The 16,433-nt window shown below is 48.1% G+C and overlaps 1 protein-coding gene across 3 annotated transcripts in view; it reads right to left on the bottom strand.

Moving 5' to 3' along the window:
* Positions 1–16,433, bottom strand: part of NEK11 (NIMA related kinase 11) — an 835,513-nt gene that overhangs the window by 348,258 nt on the left and 470,822 nt on the right. For all 3 annotated transcript variants that reach the window (XM_085630659.1, XM_085630661.1, XM_085630660.1), the window contains exon 10: positions 4,984–5,103. In XM_085630659.1, the coding sequence (XP_085486785.1) occupies positions 4,984–5,103 (120 nt within the window). The remainder of the gene's footprint in view (positions 1–4,983; positions 5,104–16,433) is intronic.

The raw sequence follows: 16,433 nt of genomic DNA, 5'->3' as shown, positions 1-16,433 counted from the left end.
TATTAGGAGGACTTCTAGAAATATGCGATTCTGCAGCCATGATGTTTTCTGCATACTTATGGATTTGCTGCATGTGGCACATAATCCATCATCTGCTGCATAATCTACAGATTTTAATCAAAAATGTTGTTTCTAGCTCAAACAGATCAAAAGTTACTAAAATAGCAGGGACAAGTGTTGCCGTGCAGTTGATGGCCCTATGCAAAGTTTGACTGATCATCTTTCAGTTGATTTTTACTGTGTTTGTAACTTGAATGAATGACTGGTCTTGTAAAGCATACAGCTACTCAGCGAGTATAGATTAAACAGGTAGAGTTTTTGGCCTTTTTAGATGGTAGCCACATCTCCAATGGCTCCGAGTTGAAGTGGAGGCTGATTCCAAATGTTGGCAACAAGTATCACCAAGGAGGCACTCCCCTTTCGCTTTCTTCAACTCGAGGGACAGCTATCATCTGTGCATTCCTAGAGTCAAGGGCCCTGGCTGGGCAGTATTCGAGAATTCTCTCATTAAGGTATTTAGGCCCTGTATTGTGGAAAGCTCGGTGTGCGATTGTTAAGGCTTTATACAACACGCTCTCATGGACTGGTGACCAATGCAGTTGTTCCACAGAGAAATGTTTGGACAGTTTGAACAGGAGGCAGATTGCTGTGTTCTGGACCACCTGTAGACGGTGTAAAAGATAATCTGGAATTCCTAAGTAGAGGATGTTGGCGTAGTTCAATCTGGACAGAATCGATACCGTAACCACTGTTATCTGCACATCCCATGGAAGAAAATACAGGAATTTCTTTAGCATTTTTAGAATCCAAAAACTGGATTTCACCACTGCTGCTATCTGGGCTTTGAAGGAGAGCTGTACATCGAGCAGCACCCTCAGGTTCCTTGCTGGGTGGCGGAATACCGCAGGTTGGCCAAGCCCCAAGCCAGCCCGGAAGAGGGTCGGGCGAAACAGCTGTAATTCGGTCTTGTCTGGGTTACACTGTAAGGGGTTAGTTCCAAACCAGTCCATCACTTCTTCCACACAGGATGTGAACGTTTGCTTAGCCGTGACTGAATTGCCCTCATAACACAGCAGAAGCTGCATATTGTCTGCACACGAGGCAATTTTAATGCCGTATGACTCCACTATTGGGATTTAGGGAGCCATATAATTTTAGAAAGAGTGGGGCTGGGTGACGAGCCTTGTGGCACTCCACATTTGATGGATTTCACCTCTGAATAGAAGGGCTTCTTCACGCCACTTGATCTCTCTATTCTAGGAACGAGCCCAGTCTTTTCACAGCCGTTCCACCCATCCCAGTAGTCTTCAGCCTTTGGAGAAACATCTCACGCAAAACAGTATCAAATGCCGCTGACAGATCCAGCAGAATTAAAGCAAAGCTATGGCCAAGCTCTAGACTCGACTTGATGGATATCGTTATTTCCCGTAATGCTCTTTTAGTGCTATGCCGGGCACGGAAGCTAGATTCAACTGGTACTAATGAAGTAAACCCTTTGCTAAGACAGTGTGAGCATGCAAAAAAATGACAAAATGATGAAGTAAAACTATCACAATATGTACCGTACTACGTAGCATAATGCGTCTTTTCTTGACATACAATTTAGTCTCCCCTGCCACATAATTTCAGTGGCCCAGCTTATAAACAATAGTGAAAGCGCGGTGAACCATCAAGCTGGTGTCCATTATTGACCATTTAAACTTGAGAACATACTGCATCGAAGAAAAGCTTAAGAATAGAGACCTGACCAGATCAGACAGGAGTGCCCAGTGCCCCCATACTTAAGGGTCCTAGAGACGCCCACAGTGGGCATGCCCAGCTGTATACAGATTCTGCAGAAAGTGTGGAGCATGGGAATTGCTACAGGAATATAATATTCTATAATATTGATGTTATTGTACTGTAAAAAAAGGAATACGAGCAGAGGTGGCTCCCCCATAGGGGCGTTTGGGCGTCGCCCCACTGCTTTCTCGCAGTGCGGGGAGCAGAAACATAAAATGGTAAAACTACCATTTTATATTTCTGCTTCTCGCACTGCGAGAAAGCCGAAGTGCCTGGTTGGGGGTGGGCGGGTGGGCTGTCCTGCTCGAGGGCAGGGGGGAGTGGCTTACCCAGTGTTATGGGTACTGACTCTCTGGTCGGCCCTGGAGCCGACCAAACAGTCAGTACCCACAACAGTGGGTAAGCTACTCCCCCCTGCCCTCGACCAGGACCGCCCACTCTCCCCTTTTCTCTACGCAGAGAAAATGTCCCGACTGGGGCGCTCTCCTGCTGCGCCTACCAATCACAACGCTGCCATTGCAGCGTTGTGATTGGCTTGCGTAGGGGAGGGAAGCTGCCTGTTCCTGCAGGAGGAAGTTGGAACACGCGGGAGTGCGAGGAGCTAGCTGTACCATTGCACTGTGACCCGATCGGCTTAGCCAGGAGAGGAGGTGCCGGTGGTACGGTAACCGGCTGTAAGGTCCGTTTCATTTTTTTATATTCCCGCGCGTCCCCACCCCCTCCCTCCCGTGAGCATTCCGGCCGCCGCTGAATACGGGTCAAGGAAAACGGAAAATCCAATTACTGGAATGAATGCACAAATAAAACCATGGTAAAATAGTTTGACAGAGAATCAAAGTAATGTATGGCAGGAATACTGTACACGGACATCGTGAGACCATACTTATCGTTAGGATATTACAGGATTGCTTTGTGGATTTGTTGCTCCTTTTCTGAAACTCCATATAATAATTTAAATATAGAATAACGATTATTAGGTGATCCTCATTCTCCTGAACTACTGAATATATATTCTAAAAAGATTAGAGCATTTCAGGCTGGGTGTATCAAGAAAGAACTGAGATTAATAATAAACATATCTTACGTAGTCAGTAATTCCTCCTACAGAATTTGCAGCTTTCTAGCCCTGTAATTAACTGGTGTCACTGTAACTAAAATCAGTGATGCTTGCTTTATCGACTTTATAAGGATGAATATATCAGTCTCTCCTGTTGGAAATCGAAAATCTCTTTTCATCAAAACAGTGAGGACCCCCAACTATCCTTGGGAGTCTCCTCATCAGAGGACAGAGAGGGACTTAGCAAAGACCTGCGGCAGCTCCTCCGCTAAGGCAGAGGAGCGTCCCCGGAATGCATTTCGAGCTGTGGATAAAAGAAAATTATAATAACACTACGGGCCATATGTATCATTCCAAATTGCGATCGCAAACGCCGAAATTTGCAGAATTTCGGCGTTTGTGATCGCAATTTGACTCTTTTGTATGTAATTAAAGAAAAACTGCCCCGCAAAATAAGGAATCGCAAACTTATCGATTCCTTATTTTGCGATTGCATTTAAGGAATCGCAAATGGCTATTCCTTAAATGCAATGTAAGAAGCACAAAAAAGTGCTATTTGGCCTTAAGGAATCGCAAATTACCACCAACTTCAAGTTGGTGGTAATTTGCGATTTCTCTGAAAAATGCACTTTTTTGCATTTTTCAAAGTGCCATGAGGCGCACATACATGCCCTTAGGACATGTATGTGTGCCACATGTGCACACATGCACATTTCAGGGGTGCAACAGGGTGTCCTTTTGACACCCTGGCACCCTTGAAGTTGCATTCTCAATTTGCGATTCTCTAATTGAGAATCGCAAATTGAGAATGTCTTCCCATTCATTCCTATGGGCCTCTAGGCCCACAGGAATGAATGGGGAGGTAGTCCTTAATTGCGAATCGCCATTTTCAATTCGCAATTAAGGAATATGTAGGGATTCGCAAAATTATTTGCAAATCGTACATACATAGCGTTTTGCGATTCTCTAATAGCGATTCACAAAAAATCGCTATTTGAGAATCGCAAAAATGTATTTTCATACATATGGCCCTAGGTTATTATCATTTTATTTTTCCAGTTTACGGGGCGAGGTGGGGCTTGGCTGTGTCACAGCCAGCAAGAGGAGCAGTGGTGGGCACTTAAGTGGCCATGACTGCTTGGCGGCCGCCTTGGCCCGGCCAAACAGTCATGCACACTTTTCATGTTCCCCACTCGGCTGTAATGCACAGCCTGGTGAGGAACATGCACAGGCTCTCACTGCCTGTCTGATAGCCGAATCACAGAGCTCAGACCAATCACAACGCTGTATTACAGCCTTGTGATTGGTGGGGGAGCTGTTTGTGCTTCCTGCCTCAAGCTGGAACAGGAGAGGACGACGCGAGACGAGGCTGTAGTCAGGGAGCAAGGTAAGTCACTCTTTAAATTGATTTTCCTATTCCAGCCCCCACCATCCCCGCCACCCCCGTGATACTTGGTGGCAGACGCCACTGCCAAAGCCACAACATCATCTTAAACGGAACCTCCGGAAAACGTGTTTTTTCTGACCTCCCCACTCCAATTAGACAGGCTGATCTAAGTCTAGCCTATTCAGTGCTCAATTTGTAAAACAATAAGTTCCAAGGCTTTCGTCTGGAGCCCACTGCAGCTTGCACCGCAGATTGCCCCTGCCAGAATCATTCTGTTTTATTCTATTTCTCTATTTACTTCCATATTTAGAAGGTGTTTTATGGTTATTAATAGTAGCTCTATTCTTAGTTTTTACATGAATGATAATCTATATTCCTTCCTTTTTTCTTATAATCTAGCATTACAATTCCTATTTCCTATACATTACAAAAGTTATTTAATCCCTGTATATAGGTACTGTTATTCCATTGTTAATATTTTGAATGATGTTGTATAAGTACCTAGTTGGTGCTGTTTTTTGTGTTGTCAATCTCCTATTATAAAATTCAATAAAATATTTTGAGCACAAGAACAAGTAAGGGAACTTTAAGAGATTGAATTGCTTTTGAGCAAGCCCTACATTCAAGGTTACCCCTAAAATGCCGCGCCCTCTATCGGACCTATAGCTCACATCCATAGGTTATATCATTTGCAGGCTCAGGGTCCACAACATCCCCGGTAGCAAATGTACTAAGCAAAGTTGACTCAAAAACTTACTTCATCTTCTTAGCTTTTTCATCCGCCGCGTTGAGTTTCCTCAGCCTCATCCTTTCCCGCGGCGTCATTTTCTGCACCTCGGACCACTCCCGCAGGGTTTGGAGATGCAGCTTTTTCTTTCTGGAGTAAACACATGAATAATGCAGACATTGCACTCACTGTTTGTTCAGTTTTGTGACTTTTGCCATTGTGATGACGATATGTCAACCAATAAATAATTCAAAATAGCTACAGAAAAAATATATTTTGCATTGTAAAAAGCATATCTGACAGAGCCCAGACGTCATGGTACTTAATCCTTGTATTATTTATTAGTTTCATAATGAAGAAATGAATCTGTTTGTCAAATTACCAACTACGTTTCAAGCCTACAAAGAAAGTAAAAGTGTTGGCCGAATAGAAAATATAAAAAAAAACATAGTGACACCTAACCACTCTAGTGCCGACTACCACTTCTACTCTCTCTCCCTGGTCCAATATGCTACGTGCCCTTTTTCCTTTACAAAGTAAGTACACCGTCGCTTACCATTAGCTCAGAAAGTAATCCCAAAATGGCGGATTTGCTCTCCATCAGTACACCCACAAGCCACCGCGAGTCATCAAGTTCTCTTTCCATGTCTTTGGAGGGATTCCTTTGACTAAGACCAGTGCCATGTTCTGCCATTCAGCTCTAGAGTTGCTGGTTCAGCTGTGACAGGCATCAGTTGTGTTGATGACTCCACAATTGATCTTTCAGTTGCCTTTCACAGGGAAATTCCAATTTTTGCTGAAGCTTACTTCCCAGAATGCTTTCTAAATATACCTTGTCCAGCCTCTTTCTGTGAGGTCTCTCAGCCCCAACATTGCATGCGGTATGTGGGTAACACAGGGACAGGAAGCTTGTGGGATACCATATACAATTATTTCTGTATTTTCACTGCTTGTTCCTTTTGTCCCAGCACCAATGATTTCCCACAAAAACCTCCTCTGTATGGACAAGAACTGCAACCGCACCAAGGCGGATTTCTTGTTTGAAATGCTGGCCCTTCTGTTGTCTGCCAAACTGATCGTGCCCCAGATTCTCTGAGCACGATTAAAACATGTAAATGTACATGTGAGGATTAACAACCCGCTTGAACGTATGTTATGTTATGTTATGTTATGACCATTTCTATAGGGCCCGACTCACCCGGGGGCATCTCGGCGCTTGCTTAGTCGTTCACTGAGGAAGGGAGGAGGGAAGAGGCACCACATCAAACATTAAGGCATCAAAAATAAAAAGGTTTTCAGTTTTTTCCTGAAGATAGCGAGAGAGGGGCAATTCCTGATGGCGATAGGAAGTGAATTCCAGTAACGCGGTGCGAGGCAAGAGAAAAACCTAGCCCCTGATCGGGCACGGCGGATTCTGGGGATCTTTAGCAGTTCCATGGCATTGGACCGTAAGTTAACAGTTGAGGACTTTTTTGTTCATTTGTTCCTCAGGTATTTGGGGCCTAAGCCGATCAGGGCTTTATAGGTCAGACAGCAGGTCTTAAAAAGGGAACGCTTCCTAATGGGGAGCCAGTGGAGCTCTGATAGGATGGGGACTGAGGGTGAGCCAGTCGGACGGTCAAGGATCATCCGGGCAGCCGTGTTTTGAATAACCTGCAGTTTCCTTAGCAGGGAATGGCCAAGTTCGGCGAGCATCGCATTGCCGTAGTCGAGACGACAGGTGACCATGGCCTGTACCAGCGTTCTACGGTGCTTAATGGGGAGATAAGGAAGCATCTTCCGCAGCAGTCGCAGGCTGTAGTAACAGGAACTAGTGATTGTAGCAACATGGTCTTTCATTGAAAGGGCCTGGTCTAGTGTGAACCCCAGGTTCTTCACCCTTTGCTTCGGAACCGGGGCAGATCCAAGCTCTTTAGGCCACCATTCTGAGGACCAGGAGAAGGAGGCTTTCCCTACTAACAAGATTTCCGTCTTGCTAGGGTTCAACTGGAGAAGATTCTCTGTCATCCAGTTAGAGATAGTATTCATTCCTGCTGCGAAACGTAGATTTTCTGACATGGCATTAGGGTCAATTTTAAAAATATGCTGGGTATCGTCCGCGTATGAGATAATCTCAAACCCGCATGATTCAGCTATTTTGGCCAAAGGAGACATGTAAAGGTTAAACAAGGTAGGACTAAGGCATGAACCCTGAGGGACACCTTTATCCAACCATGTTTATTTGATCTAAAAGGCCCTAGCATAGTTGTTTGATTCCTATCAGTCAGGAAATTTTGAAGCCATTTCAGGGCTAGATCTTGAATGCCACAACCTCTCAGTCTCTCTAGCAGCCTAGAGTGAGAAATCGTGTCGAATGCCGTGGAGAGATCTAAGAGAACCAGGATGGCTGGTCCTCCCGCGTCCATTTCTAGCCTCAGGGAGTCTGTGACCGCAAGGATAGCCGTTTCCGTGCTGAAGCCCGGTCTGAAGCCTGATTGCGCAGGATCCAAGAGATCGTTCGCTTCAAGATAATGGTTCAGTTGTTTGTTTATGGCTGCTTCTAGTGATTTAGCCAGTAGAGGGAGCAGTGATACGGGCCGATAGTTAGCGAACATGAGGGGGTCTGCAGTTGGCTTTTTCAAGATAGGGCGAACGAAGGCTTCCTTCCAGCTAGGAGGGATGGTGCCTGTTTCTATAGAGCTGTTGAATATAGCTCGGTCTTCTGAGGCACAGCATGGTGCAATAATGGCCATAACCCTCGGAGGGCACAGGTCACTGGGAGCCCCAGACTTAGCAGATGCGAGCAAGGAGTGTACATCCTTAATGGTTAGCGGTTCAAATTGACTGAGCTGGCTAGAAGGCTGTAGATTTGATTCGGTATAGCTTGTGGATTGGGTATTGGTGTGAGTTCGCGTGGGGGCAAAGTTGGCGTATATCAGGTTGATTTTTTCCTCAAAATGGGTTGCTAAGGAGTCGCATAGAGTTTGAGACTCTATTTGAGGCAATCTACACGCCTGTGGGTTAACAAAGTCTTTAACTATGTTGAAAAGAGTTTTAGCAGAATTGGTAGCTTGGTCAATTTGTTTTAATATATACGTTTTTCTTGCTGATTTTATATTCTGGCGATATTTTGTCAGAGAGAGTTTATATGTTCTTCGGTCCGCAAGAGTTTGGCTAGTTCTCCAGTATCTCTCTAAGGCTTTGCACCTTGATTTTTCGAATCTAAGTTCTTCTGTATACCATGGGGCAGATTTGCGTTGTTTGGAAGGACCAAACTTTTTTATAGGGATTAGAGAGTCAAAGACTGTGGTAAGTTTGGACGAGAAAGACTTCAGCAACTCTGACGTGTCTGAGCCTGACGTAGAGGGTAATGGTGGTAAGGCGTCGTAGGCAGCCGAAAAGGCTTCTAGCGATAGGTTATTCCAGGGTCTCCAAAATTGAGAGGAGCGAGGTTCAGATTTGGGTAAGGAGGTAGGGTATTGTGGTCGGCACGTGAAAGGGACCATAAAATGGTCAGACCATATTAGGGGAAGGGGAGGGAGGTCAGCGAGATGAGTCATGTTAGAAAAGATCAGATCCAGAGCGTGGCCTGCTCTATGTGTGGGGGCCTTTGAGAGGAGGGAAAGGTCAATTTGTTTTAGACTTGTTAGGAGATTATCGGTCTCAGGGTTTTCTGAGGCCTCCCCATGAAAGTTAAAATCTCCCAGCAAGATAAAGTTGTTGGACAATAGTGTTTGGAGAGCGATCAGCTCTACCAGTTCATTTGCAAAGTTAGTCCTAGGCCCCGGCGGGCGGTAGATCAGGGACCCATTCCAAGTCACAGATGGAGATATTGTCAGCCTGAAAAAGCCTACTTCTAGTATAGCCGAGAGGTGGGTGGCAGTCCACTGGGCTTTTAGATGATCTTTGAAAGCAATAGCAATTCCACCCCCCGTTTTCCCCTGCCTGTCTAAATGGATGAATTTATATCCGTCTGGGATAGCTAGACTAATCTGGGGGTGATTAAGAGGGTTTACCCAGGTTTCTGTAAAGAAACACAGGTCTGGGGAATGTGAATCGATCATATCCCAGATTTCGGTAGGGTGTTTGGCTAGAGACCTAGTGTTACATAGAATGAAAATTGGGCTCAGGCCGCCTGTGTCTAGCGAGGCGTCGGCATCGAGCTAGTTGAGCTGTTTAGTTTACAGCTGAAGGAACATGCCCTGCAAGATACCGGACACTCTAAGTAGTGTGGGAAGGATTCCGGACATGACGCACTACACGTAGGCTGTGGCATAGATGGGAATCTATGCTCCATTAGAGCCTTTGAGGAGTAACTCAAGCGAGGTAGTGAAGGAAGAGAGCCGTTAAATTGGGCAGAGATTTCGGGCCTGGGGCTGAACGAGGCGCGGACGGGCGCAGACGGGCTTGCCTTGTGCGCGCCTTTGGCGCGCCCGCGGCACACCCGCTGCGCATGCGCTGCGCGTGCGCTGCAGCGTCTGCATTTTGTACTGGTGAAGCTAACCACCAGACCGCCCCCTCCTTGTAGCCCCAAGATGGCGGCTATCCCAAGGAGGAGTCCGGTCTGCCCCCGGTTACCCAAGGAGAGCGGGTCCCCCGAGGTGCTTTGGTCGAGCGGTGAGTAAGCAGTGTCAGATATATTTTTAAAAACACATCAGTTTATAACAAAAGATTGCAGCAAACACGAGTAAAAACAGTCGTAAAAACTTGCAAATATCCGCTCAGTAAACGTAGTAGTTCCCGGCTTCCGCCTCAGGAACGAATGCCATTGTACATTTACGTTGTGTTCCTCTTCACGGGCGTTCCCAATGGTGTGCCTGGAAGGCATCTTCTGTTAATCCTTTTAGCCCCGGTCCTATACTACCTCAATAGTGTTCAGCGCCTAGCAGCAACTTGGTGATTGTGCACTTTAGAAAATAAATGAATACATGAAAGTGTGGCTCAGTCCACAGAGCCTTGGACATGCACAGCTTCAGGTGCCAAAGCGTGTTAACCAATTGACAGTTCCGTTTGGACTGAGCCGGTGGAAGTTGAATTTGGGATGCAGTGTCAGGGACCTTTAAATAGTATTTCGTTTTACGTTCTTTGTGGTTGTAACCCTGTGTGTTGGTGAGGGCTGGGTAGGAGTGTGAAATGACAACCACTCCAGTTTAGGAGTTCACTTTTCGCCTGTGCATGTTCTGTGCTTTTCCTGCACCAGACTGGGGGTGTGCATGCCTGAGAGGGGCATGGCCTTTCTGTTGCGAGGCCTGCACAGATTCTGCTAGGGTAGTTTGAGATGTGTGCTCCTTCCTGAGAGGGTGTGTGCCTCTGATGGTAACCCCTATTTGTCAAGTGTGATGTACTCCAATAATCCTAGCTTCTTGTTTGTGGAGAACAGTGTTGTCAATTCAATTATAAATGTTTATCAGCATAACAAACAATACAATTCCTGAAATGCCGCACCTGCCAGGACAACTACACAGGTGTTAAATACGACCCCATCGCATAACAATTATACAAGGTCTCAAGGTTAAAAAAGATATATTTTTTTAAAAAGCGTCAAAATCGATAGCATAAGTTCACATTTGGAGCTGACCATAAATACATCAATTCCTCCTGGGCCGATCAATCAATAGTATTTGCATGGTGCGGTTATTCACCCCAGAGGGTATCTACGCGCTGTGCTTCAGGTATCATTTAAAGATCCCGGTCTAGAGCCCCTTCCTAACGTGGTTCGGCGGGGGTGAGGTGTGGAGGTGGAGGGGAAGGGAAGGGAAGGGTGTTCCAGGCTTTGGCGGCGAGGTGGGAGAAGGAGCGGATGCGTGCTGTCTGGGCGAGGCGTGCTGATCGGAGGTTGCTGGTCTGCTGATGGAAGATCGGGCGGTGGTTCAAGTGGTCGGGTCCTTGGTTGTGGAGGGCTTTGTAGGCGCGGGTGAGGAGCTTGAAACAGCATCTCTTCTGTACAGGGAGCCAGTGGAGGTTATTAACACCTGGAACAACAACTGGTCTAATATATGTGTGCGGCCGAAGCCGAGAAGAATGTTGTGCATCTAAGAAATATTTCTGAAAATGTCACACCGAGGTGGGCTTTACTTCTATTTTGCTTGGATTGTGTGCGCCTGGAAGTACAGCTTCTCTTTTCTTCCAAAGTTGAACGCCAGTCTACCTTACATCTCGTTTGTGAGAAGACGGTGGGCTGCCGAGCTCCCTTGTGTGTAGTTTCTCAGTTGAGAGAAGTGTTGTGCACTAGTGAGGCTCACACATGTGGTGTGCTTGTGAGTACAAGGGCTGAGTGTAGCTTCTGCGTTGGCGTTTCCTTTTGAAACTACTTCTGGCTTGGTTTACTTCCTCTTGGTGGGGCAAATGACTGAACCGTCCAGCCTGACACTGGGAGGGGACACACTGCACCGGGCTTCCTCTAAATATTCTAGTCGTGCTACAATTCACAAAATAACTCTGGAATATGAGTTCATTATATCATTCTATTTTCTTCAGCCATATAATTGGACTCTGTAAAATATTGCATTTTAAAAGGTCATAATAAATGATTAATGTAAATACTTTTTTCAATCTGTAGGTTCTGTCCAAATATATATCTTGCCAATAACGCAGCAGAATGACAATTTATTCCTAATAATGCCACGACTGAATTGCATAAGCCCTATTTTGAATCCATATCATATCTGCAGCAGAATCAATGTATTGCTGTGCAATCAGAGCGCTACTATTTTTCAGTTAATTGAGCAGTTTGGGGCTGGTGGCAAAGAGCACTTTCCAACAATGCAAATGTCTAAATAAAGGTTAAATATTAGCCTCACAAATTTAAAATCTGCCCCGGATCCCGTTGTCTAATGAGACCTGAAATGTCACAGGAATGCTGCCCATTTGCTCCACAGGAAGGGTGCAGGGGGGCACTGAACTGGCATGGTGGAAGTTTTCATCATTGCAGGTTTCAGGGCTGCATTGTCCTTCTGTGTTCATGACCAGGAGTTCTTTAGATCTGTCTGTTTGTGACGTCACAATTAGCCTGTAACAACCTGCTCCATTTGAGTTCTGAAGTCATAAATATCTGGTAATAACTGATTACAGTGAGGTATGCATCGCACTGCTCTCTGCCAGAGCTGGCATACCATTGCAAAAAAGTCGAAACATTTAGGGCTCGATTCATAAATCTATGCGCGCACTTTACTAATATTTAGGTGCGCAAATAGAAGCATTTATGTATGCAAACTCTACCTTGGTATTAAAAAAAAATACTTTTATCCTCGTAATAAATTAACTCACAAATGCAGCTAAACCACTGTGGTGTTGTTATGTGTGAGTACATCTCTCCAGGCGTTGCAGGGTGGATATTCGCAAAACCTTTACACATACTTTCCTGCATAAAATGGTTGCAGATTTACTCCTGCTGACGTCAGGAGCAAATACATTTCCTGTGTGCGAAAAAGGAGGCAGCGCCCCCAAAAGTGGTATGGGCATAGAGGGAGGAGTTTAAAAGCATGTTTCCAGTTAAGAAAAAAAGAAAATGTATTTGAAGTACAAATTCATTATATATATATTTGTGATTGCGTGAATATTATGCATGTGAGTATCCCAGGGAAACAATATCGCGTTCCTGAAATGTTTGTGCAAAGAGGGCGCACACAAGTGAGTGTCAGAAGTGCAGACACAGGATCCAATGTGGGCATAGGTGCTTGCCTGCATTATAGTGGCATGGTGGTTGTAACAAAAGTCTGGCTATGCACTTACGAGAGTTAGCAAAATACACAACTTGCGTTCAAGCAGGTCTGGCATAAGTTGTGCATAAGGCCGAAGAGTGGCATGTATGGGGAGCCTAACTTGTGTAAGGAGCGCACAGCACAGGTTGTGCACTCAGGGCCGGATGGGCGTTTCCCCGAGGAGCCATTTTATGAAACTCAGGGCTGCTGCTGGTGCCTCTGTGAATTCCTCCAGCTTAAGGTAAGTGCAGCAGGCACAAGGAGGGTGCCATGGTGAAAAGAGAAAGGAGAAAGCGAAGTAGGCAGCGAGGACAGCGAGAGAAAGTAGAAGAGAGTCATAGTGCCCACACCGTCATCCGCTTCAATCAACACACATGCACAGACGTCACCCAAGGATTACACTGACACTTTCTTTGTGGGTGAAGAACTGCTGCAGGTTTATTTCATACAACATAAGTATGACGATAAATGGGTTATCTTACGGGCGATCCAGGGCAAGCAGCCCCTAGCTGCTCCGCCCGCCTGGTGAGCCAGCACACACGGTGGGTCGATGCCCGGCAGTGTGGCACATATTTATTTGCAGATCATCCACTGGGTCACGTGATCTGTCTCCTACTCCCGCCCCTTCTGACAGGGGCGGAGCGTGTTGTGGCACACCCCCGGTTGGTCAGGCCCCCCAACCGCCCGAAGGACTAACAGGGCGCCGTCGCGGTCTTCCCAGAACCCCCTTCGGCTCCTGGACCTTGGCTCGGGCACCCTTACTGTGCCGGACAGGGGTACCCTTACTGTACCGCCTGTCGCAGAGGTACCCTTACTGTACCCGTCTGCATCCAGATTGCCCTGTAACTCCGCCTGCAACGCAAAAGAAAAACATTAAAACATTCCAATAAGGCGCTGTCTCTGCCACGCAGGGTAAGCAGAAAGGGAGGGAATACGCGTATCCGAGCAGGAGCGGCGCGCAGGAAGCAGAGGAGGAACTGGGCGAGAGGGACGCCTAAGAAGGGGGGCTAGCCTCGCCCCCCCCCAACGGCCCGCCTCCACCTGTATACTTATTGGGAGATCACCTCCCTGGGCGTGGCCTCGCGCGCGAGGCAGAAGGAGGGGGAAGGCTACGACGGGCGGCCACTAGAGGGCTGCCCTGCTGATGTCCCACTGCGTGGGACGCGGGCAGCGGCATAGTGACCACACCGTCATCCGCTTCAATCAACACACATGCACAGACGTCACCCAAGGATTACACTGACACTTTCTTTGTGGGTGAAGAACTGCTGCAGGTTTATTTCATACAACATAAGTATGACGATAAATGGGTTATCTTACGGGCGATCCAGGGCAAACAGCCCCTAGCTGCTCCGCCCGCCTGGTGAGCCAGCACACACGGTGGGTCGATGCCCGGCAGTGTGGCACATATTTATTTGCAGATCATCCACTGGGTCACGTGATCTGTCTCCTACTCCCGCCCCTTCTGACAGGGGCGGAGCGTGTTGTGGCACACCCCCGGTTGGTCAGGCCCCCCAACCGCCCGAAGGACTAACGGGGCGCCGTCGCGGTCTTCCCAGAACCCCCTTCGGCTCCTGGACCTTGGCTCGGGCACCCTTACTGTGCCGGACAGGGGTACCCTTACTGTACCGCCTGTCGCAGAGGTACCCTTACTGTACCCGTCTGCATCCAGATCGCCCTGTAACTCCGCCACAGCTCTGGGGAGGCTACCGTCGCTGCCAGAGCCCCCCCTTCCCTCCATAGGCTTTACTGATGTCCTTTGCTAGCTAGCGCCTCTTGTATGTCGAGCAGGAACATGTCCATCCCTACCCTGGACAGGTGCACCCCATCCTTCTCGTAGTACCCCTCAACCTTCTCTTGGATCAATGCATGCCTGATGAAGCCCATGCCCCTGCGCTCCATAAATTTTTGCATGGACCTATTGACCCTTCTACGTGACCGCTCTACTGCTGCCGGGGACCTGGCCCCCCTCCAAATCCTGCGGGGTACAATTTCCGACCAACAGACTTCGCATGACCCCCCAGCCTGGCTAATGGCTGGCAAGTCAGTTTGCATGGACATGAGCAGGGCCCTCCTTCCCATGGAAACCAGGTCATTATCCCCTAGGTGTAAGATAATAATCGAGGGCTGAACCCCCACAACAGCCAGGCGCTGCTCAATTATGCCCCGGGCTTCAATCCATTTCATTCCCGGGGAGCCCAACCACATGAACTGTGTGTTAGCAAAATTCTGCGACCAGTTCCTGTGTGCTGCCCAGCGTTCCAGCCTCGTGATGTAGGAGTGTCCCATCAACCAAACCTGGTGACCTGTCAATGAAACGATGAAGCGGTTTTTAGGTAGTCGTATCTTTATTGCACACAAAATTAGATACGTTCATCCAAAAAGAACAAAAAACCCAGGGCGGGAATAGTCGGGTCTGCCCGTACAGCATCAAGGGTGAACATACCTCTTAAAACAATCCGACTCCCACCGCCCCACCCCTTTCACCCCTTCCGGGCCCAGGCCGGCTTTGGCCGCTGAAGTGGCAGCACCAATTCTGAAGGAGTGCGAGGAGAATCTGCGCCCACTCCCCGATAGGCCAGCCTTAGCCAGAGTGGCTCCCAGAATACGGTCGAACTGAAACTTGGTGAGGGGGGATCCATCTGCATGAACCAGGAAGGGACCCGGGGACGCTGGACGCAAGGCCAGGTATTCCCTGACCATGTGGACCGGGCAGTACCTGTTGTCCCCTAGGGTCTGTAACACAACTGTCTTCCCCCTCCCCGCCTGGTCTGTCTTTGATCTGCGAATCCGTAGCTCCAGTGACGCATTGAGGGCCACATCCGCAATCCCCAGCGCTGAGTCAGACAGGTCAGCTTTCGATTTTGCCACTAGCTCGCTGACCCTAAATGCGCCAAAGAATGCCAGGCAGAAAGCCGTTGAAAACAGCCTAGCTTCGAACGGGGAGAAAGTAATCAGGGGTACTGCGTCCAGGAGGAGCTGAAGGTCTATGAATTCAATGGGTGCCCTGGTGTCAGGTTGTCTAACCTCCTCCCTGGCCCAGCCCTTCAGGGCCGCCCTAATCTTGGATGACCCCGTTGGGTCGACACTCCCATCTAACCTGACGTCATGGCGCACGGCTGCCAGGTGACCACAAATCCATGAGTGCGATCTGCCATTCTCCTTGGCCCACACCACAAAAGCCTCTACCTGTTCCTCTGCCCCCAAGGCTGAGCAACCCAGCGCCTCCACTACCGCTCTGAACGTTGCTAACTGTGAGTCGTACTTCCTCCGCATCGCTGGCGCCAAGGACCTCTCCCCCATCTTCCTCAGTCTTTCCCCCACTGAAGCAAGCGCCAGAGGTGGTCCGGGAATGGTGTCCTCTCCGCCCTTGCCCGCGGCCAGGCCTCTCGGAACCGGAGCCACTGAAAGCGAGAAAGAGCGTCAGCTGCCACATTCCGTACACCCGCGATGTGCCGCGCCCTAAACTCGACGTTGCTGCGCAGACCCTCCTTGACTAACTCCCTCAGCAGACTCAGGACTAGCGGGCACGAGGCAGTAAGGCCGTTGATGGCGTGCACCACCGCCATGTTGTCTGACCAGAAGACTACCTTCATGTTGTTCAGTGTGGCCCGCCAGAGATGCAGCGCTACTAGAATTGGGAAGAGTTCCAACACTGCAATGTTCTGTGTCACCTTCTTTTTCCGCCATGCATTGGGCCACCGCATAGCGCACCACTCTTCCCCCAGGATCACACCAAAACCTTCCCTTCCAGACGCATCAGAAAACAAGCAAAGCTCCTGGCTGGCTATCCACGGGGCC

This window comes from Triturus cristatus, chromosome 10 (assembly GCF_964204655.1).
Source record: "Triturus cristatus chromosome 10, aTriCri1.1, whole genome shotgun sequence".
NCBI lineage: Eukaryota > Metazoa > Chordata > Amphibia > Caudata > Salamandridae > Triturus > Triturus cristatus.
This window is presented reverse-complemented; position numbering and strand designations above follow the sequence as displayed.